At 46.8% G+C, this 17,858-nt stretch overlaps 4 protein-coding genes across 4 annotated transcripts; 1 reads left to right on the plus strand and 3 right to left on the minus strand.

Annotated features, from left to right (window-relative positions):
• Window positions 1–2,137: 2,137 nt before the first annotated feature.
• On the minus strand, window positions 2,138–3,118 carry AOL_s00193g14 (uncharacterized protein; the record flags this gene model as incomplete). The annotated part of the gene is made up of 3 exons (XM_011128625.1): window positions 2,138–2,854; window positions 2,919–3,004; window positions 3,067–3,118. 3 exons carry the CDS (start codon window positions 3,116–3,118, stop codon window positions 2,138–2,140), a joined length of 855 nt encoding a protein of 284 aa, XP_011126927.1.
• An 885-nt stretch (window positions 3,119–4,003) lies between these two features.
• On the minus strand, window positions 4,004–6,811 carry AOL_s00193g15 (uncharacterized protein; the record flags this gene model as incomplete). The annotated part of the gene is made up of 2 exons (XM_011128626.1): window positions 4,004–6,361; window positions 6,461–6,811. 2 exons carry the CDS (start codon window positions 6,809–6,811, stop codon window positions 4,004–4,006), a joined length of 2,709 nt encoding a protein of 902 aa, XP_011126928.1.
• Window positions 6,812–7,689: 878 nt separating this feature from the next.
• AOL_s00193g16 (uncharacterized protein) lies at window positions 7,690–14,910 on the plus strand (the record flags this gene model as incomplete). The annotated part of the gene is made up of 6 exons (XM_011128627.1): window positions 7,690–7,716; window positions 7,778–12,960; window positions 13,012–13,723; window positions 13,813–14,628; window positions 14,689–14,826; window positions 14,887–14,910. The coding sequence occupies 6 exons, from the start codon at window positions 7,690–7,692 to the stop codon at window positions 14,908–14,910; spliced, it is 6,900 nt and encodes a 2,299-aa protein (XP_011126929.1).
• A 1,004-nt stretch (window positions 14,911–15,914) lies between these two features.
• On the minus strand, window positions 15,915–17,797 carry AOL_s00193g17 (uncharacterized protein; the record flags this gene model as incomplete). Its single annotated transcript, XM_011128628.1, has 2 exons — window positions 15,915–16,776; window positions 16,827–17,797. 2 exons carry the CDS (start codon window positions 17,795–17,797, stop codon window positions 15,915–15,917), a joined length of 1,833 nt encoding a protein of 610 aa, XP_011126930.1.
• Window positions 17,798–17,858: the final 61 nt, after the last annotated feature.

Genomic DNA, 17,858 nt, shown 5'->3' on the forward strand with positions numbered 1-17,858 from the left:
TTGTAACCGAGTTTTCGATTGGATATTCGTACCAGGTGTATCGTTTGGAGACCACGATGAGGGTTGTACTGTACATGCAAGTTATGTCGTACGCATACACACTCACAGTTGACCTTACTGGGCGTCGATGGTGTTAAAGTCTAGCTACGGAATGGTGATGTATTTCAATGATCATCGAACGTAAAAGGTCGCTGCTGTATGTTGGTTGTGGCCGAAATAAACTTTTAGCCCCACACCATCATCCATGCATCGTGCGTTGCGTTCTCCGCTTCCTTGGCCTTGGCGATGGGAGCCTGATTGCCTTATCTTGACTCCCGTGCTTATATAGCTTATCTGAGCTACAACAAGAACACTTTGCGGTGGACGGCGCCTTCCAGTCAGTATTTCACCGGGTGATAACCCAAAATATACCTACTTAAGTCTATATGCTCATGTCCTTATCGTATTCCATGTTCATCCAAACAGCCAAATGGTAAATACCTAGGTCAAGCGTTGACAATATGATCGCTAGGTTTTGATATCAAGTGCAAGGGGGTACTTTCTCAAAAACATACCTCGTGGGTACTTACATATAAAGTCTGCGTGTATATGCACGAATGTGTGTACTGATGCAGGTTGCGCGATAACGCTGCATTGGGCATCTCGACAGTCCATCTACATGCCATATGCATAGTACTAGTATGGTGCCTGGATGGATTTCGTATACAACACGCAGTTGCGTAGCATGTTCAGAAAACGATAAACTGAGATGGCCCTGGCCTCGAGACCAGGCGCAGATGTGAGGGTAGAGAGATGGCCCATCCATGGTCATGCAATCGCCGGCATGTGATGGGCAAACGAACCCGACATACAGCACCCTGTCTTCCACCACATGCCCCGGCTGACCAGCTAACCGACAGGAGTCGACAGCGTGGATGTGGTGCACGCAAAGGCAAACTAATTGGGCTTAACTTGGAGATCTCATGAGAGGAGACAGCCATCAGGCCATGCAGGAGGCTGAATATACATATCTGGGTTGCCTATACCTGGGTAAACCTCAACTATCCTGGGGTAACACCGAAGTAAGTAATAGCCACAAACTAGGTATTTGAGTAGTTGAAGGAGAAGGAGAAGAAGATACCTGAGACACATCTCAACAAAAAGTCGTGAATAGAAAGAAAGAAACGGACTCTTTTTTTAGGCAAATAGACTGTCGGTTCTCAAGATATGGTGAGTTTTCGGGTACAAAATGCAGAAACTTATTGGGGAGATTAGTAGGTACTTAAGTAGGTATCGAAGCGTTTGGACGTAGCATGAATCGATCCCTCATTCTAATACATATGAGAACTTATCATGTATCTGCAACTTCGTACATGGCCGCTGAAGTGCCATTTGGCCATCTCAGGTTTGCACCTGTGCACCATTTTCCCGCATCTCAGCCTTCGACGGTGCCATGGATACTTTTCTTCGGGGGCTGATTGGTCCTGCTGGGTTGAAGGTATTTTGAAAAGTTGTTTAGGGGGCCCACATGCACAGGGGAAATGGAGGATAGCACCGGGCTTTGTCCAACAGCCGACCATGCCAAGGCCGTAAAATAACCTAGGAGAGTGAAACCAAACAACAGATATTTCAATTCTGGTGATGATTTTGTCTTGGCGACAAGCGAAATATTTACACCCAAGTGACATACTTAGCACGAGGTATGTTAAGCGTAATATATGGGTCTTTGATATATAATTCTTTTTACAGGTATCATAATTTAAAAGCATCCGGGTCAACAATTTGGAAGCCAGCGCTGATCGAGCTTTATGATCGATGTTGATTCGTAATCAAACTTTGGAAGGTCACTTATGTGCACGTGTGTGCTTTTCTTATCATTGGTGGCTGTAAATATATTTGCTTCTGCTTATAAGGCTGAAACAAAATACCGCACCCACAGCTAAGGCAGCCCAACGAGCACTAAGCCCCACAACTTTCGTCTGAGGAAGCTAGTTCCGGGGTAGAAATTAGCCTTGTATTGGATAGAAAACGTGTATATCTGATCCTGCAGCTTGGTAGCTAATAGTCTTGAATCGAATTCAGGCACTCTTGGTCTGATCTCGAGGCTAGCTCTTGGTAGTTAACTGAACTCATCAAAAAACATGCTTGATACTGCGGGCTAGTCCGCAACGTTTTTATAAACATCAAACCGCCTTTGCTTCGTCACTGGGATCCCTTTTCTAATTTCGTCAACCTTTTCGTTGTCGAGATCAGCAATTGCGATGCCTTCTGAAGCTTCAAGCTCCTCCAATATACTTCCATTTGGGTCTACCACCATTGAATGTCCCCATGCATGATAAGTTGCACCAAGGTCGCGGGCAGGACTACAAAGCGCAACATATATTTGATTGTCGACTGCCCTCGACCGGGCTAAGAGGGACCAATGCAATGGGCCGGTGGTCATATTAAATGCCCCTGGGTAAACCATGACAAAGCAGTCCTTCCTCGCGGCTGTCATGGCAAGCTCCGGAAATCGGATGTCGTAGCAAATCCCTAATCCAATTTTCCCGTACTCGGTCTCAAAAATAGTTATTTTGTCTCCGGGTGATAGAACCTCCGATTCCTTGAACTTTATTTTCCCTGGGATATCGATGTCGAATAAATGCACTTTTCGGTGGGTGGCAAGGAGGTCGCCTTTTGGCGAGAAAACTAGTGAAGTGTTGTACAATCTACTAGTTGCTGGGTCAATCTCCGGTATAGATCCACCGATCAAGTATGTGGCTGTTTCTTTAGCAACTGCGGAGAGGATTTCGAAGGTCTGTGATGAACCCGGAGGTGACAATGATTCTGCATATTGTGGGAAATAATCCGTGCCATACGGGGAGTTAAAACACTCCTGTTGATATATAGCTGAGACTACTGATTCATGCCGGAGGTTCGGTTTGAGGGGAGGAGCTTACCGGTAGAACGACGATATTAGCACCAGAATTTGCAGCCTCGATAACCTTTGTCCTTGCACGGGCAAGGTTTGCGGATTTGTCCACGCCTATGTGTTATCACGGTTAGGTGAGGTGCAATAAATCTAGATAGAGGGTATTATTTCCATACTAGTGGCTAGCTGAACAAGGGCAAGCTTTAAAGGTTGTTTTAAAATAGACATCTCGATAGATTTGGTCAAACCTGGGACTGCTGTGAAGATGAAGGCAAAAGCCTTTTCGGGTTGGTTGCAAGTTTAATGTCAGGTATAAAACTACTGTAAATGTTTTGTTCTGGATCTCCCAATCTACATACCTGCAAGTAAGTTAGTACGTCGGACGTCGGCTACCTAGTACTCCAGGTGCCGGCTAGCCCGCTGGATGTAACACATTTCTTTAGACGTATGGACGAAAGATCGCCTAGGCGTCACGCTCTATGTATTAACTACCGGGTTTCAACTAAACCCAGCAAAATAATATGACGTTCATGCTAACAATTTTTATCGCAGGCTGACATGCATAAAACAACAGCAAAAAGATAATACTAGAAGAGGTACTGGTTGTCTCGGGGCAAAGAGCACCAAATATGAGGTAAGACTGGTCTCGTTGGTACCAGGGCAAGACGTAGTCCCGTTTATTTATCAAGGGTTTTTGCGTTGGGAATCTCGTAGACAGTTCTTACACCTGAAACATAAGACTATTATAAGGTGTAATTGTAGACGCCTCTTCAAGCCTCATGTTCATTTGGGGCCAGGCTATGTGTTGCGCGTTCTTTATGGGGCACAAGGGTAAATAGGCGCGCTATTATATCAAGTTCTCAAAACTAAGTGCCTACTTGAGTACGTGGTATATAGATTTCTTGGACACCTAATATAATACTAGCCTCGAATCTAGGTGCCCTTGAGGCGGACATACCTACACGGATTAATACAACCGCAGTAATTAAGGAAGTGTTCAGGTGTAAGGGTAGATATCCATGCTTGTAAAACCCTGGGTCCATTCCAGCATACATCATATTAATATTAATTGCCTGACCTCAAGACTACTATTGTATGCCTATGAATATCAGCTCAAAACACAAGACGTTTCCCGTTTTCCTCTCTCAACCAATTATTTCCGATTCCTATGGCTAGGGTGGATCGGAGGGTTGAGACGGCTTCGAAAAAATCTAGTTTAAGAGGAATGTTTCTAGCTTGTTGTATCTGGTAGAATTCCTCTTGAACAGACTCGAGAGTTTCACCTCCAACGAGAAACAATGACTCTACCACGTTCAAAACATTGAAAATGTCAGAGTTGTTGAGATAAATCGAAAAGTCGTGGCCAGATTTATCATTCTCAGAGACATGTAGGAGCTCATAAATAAGCCCAGCAATATTATCTGGAGCCAGAACACTTTCCCAGTCCTGATGTAATATTCCACCATCAAGTTTCTCACCAGCGCTCAAGAGAAGGACCACCAACGTCTGAGCAGCATCTTCGAACCGACCTTCTTGCTTCGACGCGTAAAACCCTCGTAAGGCAGCGAACCCCGCGATTTCTCTGCGCAGAATGTCATCTCCCACCAACGAGGTAGGTGATGTGAGTAACCCTCGCATAATGTCATCAATGTCTTCATCGAGCGGTACCAACCCCCCCCTCCTTAGAGACGAGCAAACATATCCAGCCATAACATCGTGAATACGGGAGTTGCATCCGGCTTTCGAAAAGTAGAGTAATGAAGATCCAATAGACCCGGCTGATAAGAGCTTCTGCGCAAAAGACTCTGACACATACTTTTGCTCGTCAGCGAGGCCATGCTTCCCACATGTATCAACAAGACGTTCTACCCGAGCTGTTTCATCTACGTCTAGCTTGACGGATTTAATCAATCTGGATGCCGCCTTTCTTGTCCCAGCCGTGGTCGTCCTCCTTAAAGTTGCTAGCCCAATCTCCCAGCCTTCGATGGTTTCTGCCTTGCCTTTATGTAATATTCCAAGGGAACCTAGTGCTAATGCATACGTGGAAACTATCTTTTCCTTCACGTTGTCTTTTTCCCTACCAGATCCTAGGAGCCCCAAGGAGTCGGGGTGGAGATATGTTGAAGACTGCAAACCATCCATAAGTTCGAACCGGAAATATCCACCCCATGCAAGAATCTCTGCAGCCGCGCTAGCGACTGGGAGACTCAACTTGGCGAGGAATTTCAGCGCCTTGGGAACCCTGCCTGCGAGGATGTCGGCGATCGCCGATTGTAGGTTCCGGACTGCAGGGAGTGAAAACACTTTGTCGGTAGCGAGATGAAAGGATTTAGCCAGCTTTTTGGCGGCATCTTCGTGATACGCATTGGTAGCCCTGTTTGTCATTCCCGACCGCCCGTATTTGTCCCATTCCATTCCATCCCCAGAGGAACCTGTCTCATCATGGTAGGCGGCCAACCCCGCAACCGCCTCTAGCCACCCGCCTGATATTTTTAAGATAGTTTCCCTGTCACCTAGGAAAACCTGGAGAATAACGCGTAGCTCCTGGGCTATTCCGTAGGGTATCAAGTGAGATTGTTCGGAGCTCGAGTAAGCGCTATTCTTAGCCCTAAATAGCCGACTTGGGTCATTCAGGGTATCCTGTGGGTTGCTTCGTTTTACGATATGCGGATCTTGCTGTGAGATCCGTGCTATCTCGTCGACAGCCCGGGCAATTTTTGATCTCCACATCCTCCAAGGAAGTGAGCTAGTGTCCCAGTTTTCCTCTCCAGTGTTATCTCCACCTCGTCGGTTAATTTTGTGCGCTGTTGTGTCATTTTTCGAGCATGGGAAAAATCTAAGAGAAGGGCATTGGGAAACTATATCTTGTATGATTTTGCTAGCCTTTTGCAGGTTACTCGCGGCGAGACGATTGTAGGTCTGTGCTCCCGGTTGGGAGGACTCTGTAACATCCCAACGCGGACTCCCCAACAGCAGCCTCAGGTCATCCAGACGACAGCGCAGAGCCAATTTTTGTAAGAGGGACCAAAAGTCATAATGCAAGGCCTGGTTAGGCCTATAGTCTAGTACATCCAAAAAAGAGCTGGGATCCAAATGTTGGTCGTTCTGATTTAGCCACTGGATTAGAATGAGTGGGGCCGGACGAGGAGGCGACAGTTCCCTTAGGAGTGGAGCATTTGACTTGAGGTCAATAGTGGTGAGGTCTAAGGGCGGGGGGAAGTAAAGCGGAAGCATTAAAGATGTTAGACGTAGCGCATCATCGAGCCGGTCGTTTTTAGTACTAGATGAACAATTGGCTATTGAGTTTAGAATCCGGAAGGATAGTCTTTGAAGGTAAAGGCGGCGCTGAGTTTCAGAAAGAATATGCCGGCCAATTGGGCTAGGATCGTTTTGGGTGTGTTCGTCGGCATCTTCGAGTGGTTCTAGAACGCTGTGGGCGTTCTCAAGGAGGTCTGAGAGGGCTAGGATAAACTATAAGAGGGGAGGAAAAGGAGTTAACAAGAACCAATATTATTCCGAGCTAAAGTGCGTGCTAAAACAAAAAAAAAGAAAGAAAATGGGGCTATGCACCTCTGATGGCTCAGTTATATTGGGAATACCATGATTGAAATCACTGCGAGAAGGAGAGTTGTCGGCTTCAGCAGGTTCCCCCACAACATCGTCTAGGCCGGCGTCGTCGAAGCCATCGGCACTATCGCTCTGGTCATCTTCGTAGTCTCCATAGCCGTCATTATGGTCGTCACTAACGTCATCATGGTGTCCCACAAGCATGTCGTTGAGGTCTGCAGCTTCGTCGTCTTCATCGAAATCAGAGTGATCATGCTGGCCGGCATAGGCATCGTCATCATCATCATCTGGGTGGCCATATGATGACCGAGAAATATTTGCGAAGTTCTTAGGGCTAGATATCGAATTGAACATGGTGGCAGGTGGTCTATAGTTGATGAGGAAGGCCTAATCGCAGGGTTGAGGACCAAGGTATAGACACTATCGACTAGAAGTTTAGCGATGCGCGTTGTTAGTCGCGTTTGTGCCAAAGGCTTGGCTATTGATTACATAATCGGGTTTCCCTCTGCTCGATACAGGAGCTATGCTATGATGCATGTGCCACCTGCAAGCGAGTGAGTCCGTCAGGACCCATCCTGCCTCCATCAACATCCACCGCCAACAAATACACATTTTCCGATAGTACATAGCATCTGCCCCATCTCACGGCCTTCCCCCACGACCTTCCTCCATCTCGCCATAGATATCTTCGTTGTCTCTTCTTGGGCCTTTCAACTTACCCCGACCCTATAAGCCTGTCTTCAAAGCATCGGCTTAAGCGATGCGGCTCTTCACAGCGTGCACGTAGCTGACGCAACTAGCATCTGCGAGACCAAGAGCTTTGTACTTTGTATGTGCATCAGTAGGTACCCACCTAGGAGGGTAGTTAAGTACTAGATACACACCCCTTAGACGGACGGTGCTGCGGAAAAACATTATATTTTTGAGGTTTCCTTCTAACGGTCTAGCTTCTCGGAGAATCTGGATTCAGTGTTCAGTACCCAGTGTGACTGTCGCCCATAGCCCCCTTCTCCAAGACCCCAGTAAACTCGAAGGACAACAACATCGGAATCACCAGTATCGTCACCAGCATCATCGCCAACATAGTCAAAATTATGCTTGGCTATATACCTCGTGCAGTTCAACTGAAGCTTTTTCGATATGCGCTATCTAAACTTGATTTCCTGGACCACTCTACGTACGATGTGGAACGAGATTTCAATCTCTCCCTGGGACTAAGGAATGAACTTGAGATGAAGAACTTAGGTCTTAATGTTGCAGTAGGTCCCTTTCGCCCCTTCCGCACACTGGGTATTCTATAACTGAGCCGGGCGTCTTTAGAAACTCTCAGCCACACTAAATCTACCTCCAAACTTACGCTTGCACGACGCTCGGGTGTCGACCTTACATATCCGCATCCCAACAGATTTCCACAGAACCCCGGTTAGGGTGTCTATATCTACTGTGATAGTCGACGGGGAGCTAATTAATGATATTGAAGCCGAGAACTCCGCCTGCGGACTTAAATCGGATGGGTCCTCAGCGCAAGATGTAATGCAAGACCCTGATTTTGGAGACAGGTTCAAAATACCTTCTGGGATTGACCTCACATCGTCCTTTCTACAAGAGCGCCCAGCCGAGGCCAAAGAAGTGGATGCTGTTCTCCAGTCCAAATTTGAGAGTCGTGAGGCAATAGGAGAAAATGATTCTGAAGAAGAAGAGCCGGCAGAGGACTCGGGACTTGGCATGCCCTTGAGCTTCTGGAACTTTGTTCCTTCATTTTTCCAGAGGCTCGTAGATAGGGTAGAAATAGTAGTCGAGGATATTTCTCTCAGGATCAAAATTTTGTGTCCACCAGAGCCCAGGGGCCTCGACGTCAATTATTTGACTGTTACATTTAGTATTGACTCGATCGAAATCGAGGGCGTCGCCGCGAGTACTGATGACAAGAAACGAAACACACCTGCCTCACGGACGGCAAAGTCTGGCATGCGAGCTATTAGAATTGACGGGATTGCTTTGTTGCTTTCTGGATACCCCGGCTTTTTTGAAGACCTTTCATCTTCTCGCCCTCCAAACCTGGGAGATACGGATACTGTAGCGTCAGGTAGTACGGTGTTGCCATCTGTTGCTATCCCGGCTAGATCTGTGGCCGTGAAGAACCCAGATGTTGAAGGATCACAAGGAATAGATCTATCTGAATCGCTCCCTCTTGGTGTTCGAAGCCCGGAAGCCATTCATCAACACGCCGGAGGTTCTGAGGACCCCAGAGTAGCCACTCATTCATTCTTTGCACAGATGCAGGAACCTGACCGAGGTCATACCCAGTCACCCCCCTCGCCTCCCATGGACACTTCTGAGAACATGTCATTTTCCCCAATCTCGTCGTTTCATGGGTCAATAGGACCTGAAGAAATTGCCTCTGGAACCATATCCCACAGTTTTTTCAACCCAGAAAACAATACTGGTTTATCCCAATCAGGCCGAAGCCCGGTTGCATATAATCCAGAGGCAATATACGGCCGGGATTATCAGCAGAATATTGAATCACTTCAAGGAAACACGACCTCTCATGAGTGTGGAGACAATTCAGATTCTGATAGCTTAGAGGGCGAACCACGGCACTTTGATTTGTTCCAAGAACCAAATACTAAGTTCCTCGGCGTCACTGCCACCATTCCGCCACGGTCAGCCAGCTTAAGTCCAGACTCACGAATCTGTTCTCGTTCTCCGGAAACGAGTTCATATGGACGGCCGTACTCACGCATCGCTGAGCCAGCTCCCCGACCGGCACCAACAATGACAATCTCTCAGACTTTAACAAATTTAGAACTAGTCAATGCAAGCTCAGAGCTAAACGAACAGTACACTTATTATGAGGAACCCTTGGACCCAATCGAATATTCTAATCCCGACCTGTTATATCTCTCACGATCCATGCATTCTGCTGCATCATCGACTAGCAATGATGAAACTCAACACTCGGCAGACCACGAATCACTAGAGGCTAGTAAAGCAATCGGTGATATCTCTCTATCACATGTGGAGCCAAGAGTAATATATGCTTCCAGCGATAAAGGAGGGCCCTCAGAGAGTGACAGTGTCTACGAGAGTTATCCACCTAGCGAAGCGGATGACGCCCCCATTTCCGTCCAAACAAGTCCACAAGATAATATGGACTCCTCTCATCCATTACAGGAGTCAGAGGATGAGGCGACTACCCAAGTGGCAGGCCCCTCGGATTCCTGCTCCCACCGCCCTAGCCCGGACACATGCATTCAAGTTCAAACCAGGGCCGATGGCGACCAGCAAAAAATCCCAAGAGATACAGCCGTCTTAATTCAAAACCGAATCCCGTCGCCTTTGGTTTCTTCCCAGATCTTAACCTCGTCAATAGAGGAGGCGGGCCCCCAAACGCTAGGTGCCGAGGAATCGGGCTCGGAAGAATCAGAGTCCGCGTTAGCAGAGAGCATGATATTCACCCACGAAGAAGCTGGGAGCCTCTATCTATCTGCGCTCGGTGGATCGCAATCATTTGATCCGTCTCTTCCAGCCTTGGTTGAACGAAACGAAACGCCTTCTTCGACTCCACTTCTAGGCTTGAGTATACCAAGACTGAAGATTCAAAAGCGTCTTTTTCAAATCGATTATATAGATATATTCGTCCCCGGGATTGCGCAATCAACTAGGAGTGCTACGGAGGACCAAGAATCGGAATCTATACCTACTTTTGACTCTATGTCCGAAAGTACATACCCTACTATGCCCGGCGCATTTTCGGTTTATGCGGCTGGCAGATCAGAAAGAAGAAAAACAAGCAATTCACTGTTAGCATCACATTCAACTCGCCTAAACCCCAAGTCTAGTGTTTCATTCAAGTTAATGGAGGAAGCTCCCCCCATCCCACACCGCCAGCGCCCACCATCCAACCCGCGAGAATCTCCGCCAGGGGATTGCATAGAGTTGGAAATCGGGAACATCAATATTTCAATCGATCTAATAGTCGGGAGAAATATTGTTTCCATTCTTTCCACAACAGGGATTATCGGAAGAACTAGGGACTTTCGTGAGGTCCCGGAACCGGTCAAGATTGATAGTACAGTCAAAGATAGAACATCAGTTCTCGCTTTGTCTGTGGCATCTTTGGATATTGCTTTGGTGGATCGAATGACTGAGTTCATAGCACCGCAAGGGTGCAGTCAATTTGACTCGGGAGAACCTGACCTCTGGACACACCAGCATTCAAAAACCGACTCGGATTCCTTCAACCACTTAAATATCTTGGTAGTCTCTGTCAGAGAAGTTAAACTTGGGCATCGTCTTACTAAAGAACAGGACGCATCAGGATTCTTTTCAGAAGTCTCGCTGGGTTCTTGTTCAGTCAAAATAGGGGACCAGGATGTTATGAAATTTATTCCGAATCAAAACATCACAACCCCCGGAAAGCAAAAGGCTGCCGTTATGGAGCCATCCTTGATTTTCCGCATTGAAGACAACCAAATGGGACGGCGTATATACTTTCGGAGTGCCGTTGTCAATTTCTATTTTCCGGTCCAGGATCTCGAAGCGACCCTGGCTTATTTTGGAGGATTGGACCGGATTCTCAATACAACACCAGCTTCCAGTCTTTCCTCGAAGGGTCGAGCTTCGCAAAAGGCAAGTGGTATGCACGCTACCGAGTCTCAAGAAAAAAACCCCGTCGAAAAACAAGTATCCATTACGGCAGATATAAGCGGAATCAATATCGAAGTCTTCATTTCTTCAGCTACTGGCGGAGTAGGATTGTCAACTTCCCCCATTAAAATCACGACGAAAGAAACTGGAGGCTTAGCTGCTAGACTAAGCCAGCTCGCAATTTTTGGTCCAAATATCGGCGAAGGCAGTCACTTCGGATCGGCGGCCTCGGTCCTCGAATCCAATTCGATCAGCGTAACTTTTGATAATTCTCCTACTGAGGAGGACCTCGAACGGCTTCTCAAGATGATCATGCCATCCACGGATGGCTACGAAGACGACGACGACAACGTCATGGTTGATATACTGCTTCGCCAGCGTCGACGGGGTTCTGTCCTGAGAGTCGATATTGGCGAGACGAAGGGTAGTCTGTCTGACTTAGGGGATATCTCACGATTTAGAGCGATTGCGGAGGAACTCGCGAAGATGGCTACAGTCGCGAAATATATTCCCCAGGACGAGAGGCCGGGCATGCTAACACTTATATCAGCGGGTATTGTTTCATTCACCGTTTTCCCAGAGAATGAACCCGGTAGTTTTACCGTAGGATCGAAAAACGCCGATATATGCCATGTCGCTGCTCCGTCGTTATTCGCACTCAGTATCGGAAGGGTGAATTTGATAAGGCAGCCCGGGAAGGCGAATGAAGTCTGGGTTGGGGAATCCCTCCCACACCCACTTGCAGTTTCTGACCATAAACATAAAACTCGATCGATGGTAATGGTTCGCATGATTGGGGACGAACCAGAGCCAGAATTAAAGATCAAAATCTGGAATATTCGTGTCGAATACCACGCCAAATCGTTATTCGAACTTCTTTCTCTTACCACAAAAACTACACCGAATGTCGCTGCCACATCGATGGTTAATTCAAGCACAAACCCCACAAACAAGTGGCCGTCTAGTCAATCCATCAACCATGATTCATCGCAGGATAACATTTTACCGTCAAACCAACCACCGCTACGTCTGAATATTGGGCTCAGGGGCGTCTCACTTGTTCTTAACCCCCTAGACAGCACATCAAAGGCCCTATTTATTATTCATGATGGTACTTTTGTCTGCGGACTATCCAGCCATCAACCACTTTCTGCCTCCCTAGTCCTTCTTAAGGCAAACCTCCTTGCAATTGATAACCGAAACAACTTGTCGAGCCCCCATATACATTCACTAGATAGTAGAAAACAAAAGCACCAGCCGCTGGAAGAGCTATACTACTACACGTCACAAGGATATGTCTCAGTCCTCACAGCGACGTCTGCGAAGGTGAATCTAAATTTTGACAACAACGATGTGGGAGGAGAGACGAGCGTGTTAGTAAATGTGGAAGACACATTTATTTTTATTGAAAGCTGTGCGGACTCCACACAAACAGTTATCAGTATTCTGAATGGGATGAAGCCCCCGCTTCCAGAAAGCGAGGAAATAAAATACATGACGCAAATCATGCCGGTTGACGTTTTCGCTAACCTTGACGAGGATGCTTTCATGCCGGTTGATGCTGCCTGTATTGGTGGGCAGCCACGCAATTTGAAATCACTCGAGGAGATACCTGAAGACCTGTTTGAAGACGAAATCCCGTTTAACAGCCAACTAATTGAAAGTTATTCTCCATATTCCGACCCACCAAATGCGGACCCGTCTTCCGTATCTTCGCCATCAACTACATCCCGATCGGCGTCCAATTTCCACGAACAGGTCTGCGTCGTTGCTGAAGAGCCATTGACTTTCGATGATCAATATATCCAGGCTCCATCTAAAAGGCCTCAAGGGGTCCAAATAAAAGCAGTGTAAGACAATATTATTTTATATCTTGACCAAAATACTGAATACTATTTTAGGCCTAGGAAGGTTGCATTAAAGGTCTGCATCAGAAATACACAACTTATTTGGAACCTCCATGACGGGTATGACTGGCAAAAGACAAGAGATACGATTTCAAAAGCTGTAAAGAAGGTTGAAGAACGCGCCTTTCGACGGCATAGACGAAATGCCGATGCCCAACGAGGATCAGAGGAGGATGAGGATGGGGACGAGGACGAGGACGGAGATGATGAGGAAAGCGAGACTTACGATGTTCTTTTCAACTCGATTTACATAACTCTTCCGCACCACCGTGACCCAAAAGATCTTTCTAAGGATATCCAGAACCAGATCAAGGGGAACTACGATCTACAGAGCGAAACAGGGAGCTATACACCGACTGTGACAACGGTTGATTCTCCTTACAACCAAGGGGCAAAAAACTCTCAAACCCGAAAACGGGAGCAAAAATACCAAAGATCGAAGCGTAATGCGATGCAATTCGAACTCAAAGGTGTTGATGTTGATTTTACAATGTTTGAGCCCGATGGTTCGGAAATCCAAACATCACTAGATTTAAGGATCAATGAAGTTCAGGTGACTGAAAACGTTAGAACATCCACTTGGAGGATGTTTTTGACTTACATGCGGGAGGCTGGGGTCCGTGAACGTGGTCTCCCCATGGCACATATCCATGTTGATACTCTCCGTCCAATCCCTGAACTTGCGGCAACAGAGTTGTCTATCAAGGTTTTTTTCTTCTTTCTCTCCCTATTTTTGTTTTTTTTTTCAAAAAGAAAAAAAGAAAAAGTATCTGAGTTTAATAACATTTTCCGTAGGTCAAATTACTTCCTCTCCGACTCTATGTTGACCAAGACGCCCTTGAGTTTCTTACACGCTTCTTCGAGTTCAAAGACCCAGAGACCCCAAGATCAGGGGCCAAACAAGAGGAACCGTTCATTCAACGCTGTGAAATTGACACCGTTAGAGTGAAGTTGGATTTCAAGCCGAAACGTGTTGACTATGCGGGCCTTAGATCTGGAAGAACTACTGAATTCATGAACTTCTTCATCCTCGAAGAAGCCGATATGGAACTTCGCCATGTCGCCTTGAACGGTGTCTCCGGGTTCGAAAGGCTAGGAAAGGATCTCAATAATATATGGATGCCAGATATCAAGCAGAATCAATTGGGCGGAGTTGTCGCTGGCGTGGCGCCGTTCCGCTCGCTCGTAAACATTGGTACCGGTGTTAGAGATCTTGTTAAAGTTCCGATTATGGAGTACAGAAAAGACGGCCGACTGGTGCGTAGCATCAAGAAAGGGACACAACATTTCGTCAAGACAAGTGGGTCAGAGGTTGCGCGCCTCGGTGCGAAACTGGCTATTGGGACGCAGACATTTTTAGAGAGAACAGAAGAATTCTTGGTGGGAGACCTAGCGCAGCAAAGGCAGCATATTCACCTTCGTGAGGGCTTCTCTGGGGAGGAGGAGGACGAGAATAGTAGTGCTGCGGCTTTCAGCCCTTATGCAGATCAACCCCTCGGGGTCTATAATGGGCTAGTCCAAGCTAGACGGGGGCTGACAAGGAACCTAAATGAAGCAAAGGAGGCCATCCTGAGAGTTCCGTCGGAGGCAGCCCAAGGGGGCAGCGCCAAGGTGAGAGACAAAGATCCATCTTATAAACTCTTGCTAATACAATTCTGCCTAACTTGATAGGGCGCTGCTGCTGCAGTTTTCCGCGCTGCACCGACGGCAGTTATTCGGCCGATGATTGGTGTGACGGAAGCTGTTCATAAAACCCTACATGGAATCGATAACACCATCGATAAAGAGAAGAGGGAAAAGACCCGAGACGTAGGTTTTCCAAATTAGAGCCCTAGGGCTATCTCAAACCCAGCTAACCACCAAACATAGAAATACAAAAAGAGATCCTCTTAGTCTATCAACGCCAACATCGGCTTGTATATTGATACCCCGACCGGCTTTGCTCCTATGTCCTTGTTTCGTTGTTATTCTTCGGGCTATCAGCCTAGGCGAGAGCACTATTTTGCTCAATTGGCTTGCATTTTTCCGGCGTCGACTTTAGAATCCTTTCTCTTACCACCAGGGGGGGGCTGGGGTGTCATGGTTGGAGGATTACCTTTTTTCGCATTGTTTTCCTGTGGTGTTTTAGCTTGTTGAAGGCAAAGGTATTCTGTTAAGTTTAGATTGTTATTATTTATTTTCATAACACTGCGCGTTCTAGGGTGGGTATCAAAATTTAGCTGAATATATAAACGATATTCACGATCAATAATAAACTATCAAGAAGGAAAAATCAGCTGGGTTTCAACCCTTCATTCCCGCACTGTATTTGAGTTTTCCCACACAACATAAACCCTTATAAATAAATGGTATCCAATATCTATGAATATACGAGACCTTGGAGGCGCTATAATTGATTCCGTCGGCTGACAACAGTCCATTTCCGACTTATAGATACCAAGGCAGTTTCGGCCGTGGATTCCCACCCTTACGCTCTAGTTATCGTCAGATGCTACAAACCACCTTTGTTTATTGCCGCTCCCCGCAACTTGGTGACCTATGTAATCGGGAGAAGAATCGGGGGGTTGAGAAAACGGCAAATCATAGGCTCTTTATTGCAAAGAAAAGAGCCTTCAAAAATATACATATGGGATTCAGTGTAGGAATGGGGCAGCTCTGGGCCTCGAGAGTACGTAGGAATATGAACGCTGGTAAACAAAATCTTGTATGAGAACGCCAATCGAAATGATTTATAAAAATTGTAAACCCCACCGAAAGGAGAAACAGAAAATAGACCGATGAGAAGTTTGAAAATGCGTAAACGCCTCTACAAGGGTATATAGGAATAAGAAACTGAAGTATACGATCCTTCGGGGATTTCCGATGTGGATAGATCCAGAGCTTGCAGGGTATGGATCTTATAGAACGATAATTCCTATTACAATGATTGTAACAATCAGAGCAAAACAAAAGATTCCTCCAAACCAGGCTGCAAGAATCTTCTCTACTCTCCCAACACCCCAAATCTCGCCGCTTGTGGTTTCAGCTACGAGATTATCCAACAAGCCAACTGACATGACGAGCCACAGAGGCGGCATGGCGATACACATGCATAATAACGATCGGCCTATGCGCTTTTGTCGTTTATATCTTTCTGGCCAACGGTTTTTGTTTATTTCCTTGCCTGTGTAGGAGTCCGAGGGTCGCCTGAGGGTCGGGACACCATATCTGGAGAACGAAAATTTTGGGCCGTGGATTTGAACCCTTGGCGGTATAGGAACGGCTGGCCAATGGGACTCTTCGAGATGGCTTAGATCCTGGAAATAGTGACTGTGTTCCCTTTCGAACCTTTGGTGAACTGTTTCTTTACGGTAGGATTGTATACCACGTTTTATCTTCTTTCGAGCAGGCAGACTTGGTGCCATTCCCGGCGACTTCATAGCCAGCGGGTTCCAGAAGGGACGCAAACCGCGTCTTTGAACATCGTAAGCTCGCAAGGGTACTTTGATTTCCTGTCCAATACCATTTGATTTTCTGGTGTCCCCAAGAAGCATTTCGGCACTATCACTACTAGAACGGTCTGCTGAGTCCCCATCGAGCCTCCCAGGTAACGAAAAGTTCCGTGGAGTGTGGTTTAGAAACTTTGGAGTAGCCAACGGGGCTGTTAATCTAGATCTATGGGGGAATTTCCCCGGCGGCTCGAAACTATATACCGGTACATATATTGGTTCCTCGGTTTCATTCGCCTTCCGTATCCGATAAGTACTTTTGAAGGATTTGCTAGTTAATTCGAAGAGTAAATTCTATATGGAAGGGGGTTTTTTACGTACTATTCGAAACGATTGTCAGCGGGGTGTATCCTCAGACTTGAATCTCCCGGACTTCCCAAAGTGCTATTTATATGATAGTCAAATCGGGGATTGATATCGCGAGGGCTAGTTGCCGTTGGGTCTCGGTTTTGCTGCCCTTCGAACTCTGGTAGAACATTGTTTATTCTATAAGACCAGCTAGTAGCGTTTCTTTGGAGGTCATCGCTTTCTTCGGATACCATAAAGGCGGTACCCCCGTTTATGTAGCTTAGTCGCGAAAGCCTACGTAGGCTGTGAGAGTCTTGCTGAAGATCTTCAAGCGGCACTACATTGGGGTCAAAATGGAAGGTTTGAGTGGGTCTTGAAGGGAGGGGAGCAGTTTCCTCATGCGAGCAGAGTAAACTGGAACCAGAGTATGTAGAGTAATCCTCACTGACAGCACTTGACACCCGATTGCCCCGGTCTAAGGGTGAGGGTGTAAGAGGGTAAGATTTAGATGGCAGGTAGTTTTCTCCAAGAGCGTCTGATGATGCTTGGGTATGGGCGGAGGGCTGGCGACCAACGGGTGAAGGGCTATCGGAATTATATGGCAAGGAGTTAGAAGGGGTAAGTAGAGCCGTTAAGGAGCCCTTGGGGTTTGATGTATTATGGAAGGGTTCGCTAGGTTCTTGCCCTTGTATTTCGGGAAGGGTTGGGAAAGGGTTTGCGATAAGTCTTGGGTGGATGGAAGCCGAAAGCGGTGGAGAAGACGCTGAGAGCCTGGCACCGATCTGTTGGTTTTCTAAAATGGAAGGTGGACGAGGTAGTGGGCCGGTTGGAGGAGGGTTGGATGGATAGCGAAGATGTTTCGGTAAGGAAGGGGCAGGGAGTGGTGAGGAGTGCGGGGGTGGGGGTGCATATGCAGTACTTGCGGACTCCGCATTTTCCATAGTTGTGGAGATTTCTGTCGATGATCTGTAGGCGATGCTGCCGGGTGATGTCGTATGCCACATATAGATAAAGAAATTTATTTAGTAGGAAGTTAAGTAGTTATGATGGTGGTGAATGTATGCA

The sequence above is a fragment of the Orbilia oligospora genome (genome assembly GCF_000225545.1).
Source record: "Orbilia oligospora ATCC 24927 unplaced genomic scaffold scaffold00193, whole genome shotgun sequence".
NCBI classification, from domain to species: Eukaryota; Fungi; Ascomycota; class Orbiliomycetes; order Orbiliales; family Orbiliaceae; genus Orbilia; species Orbilia oligospora.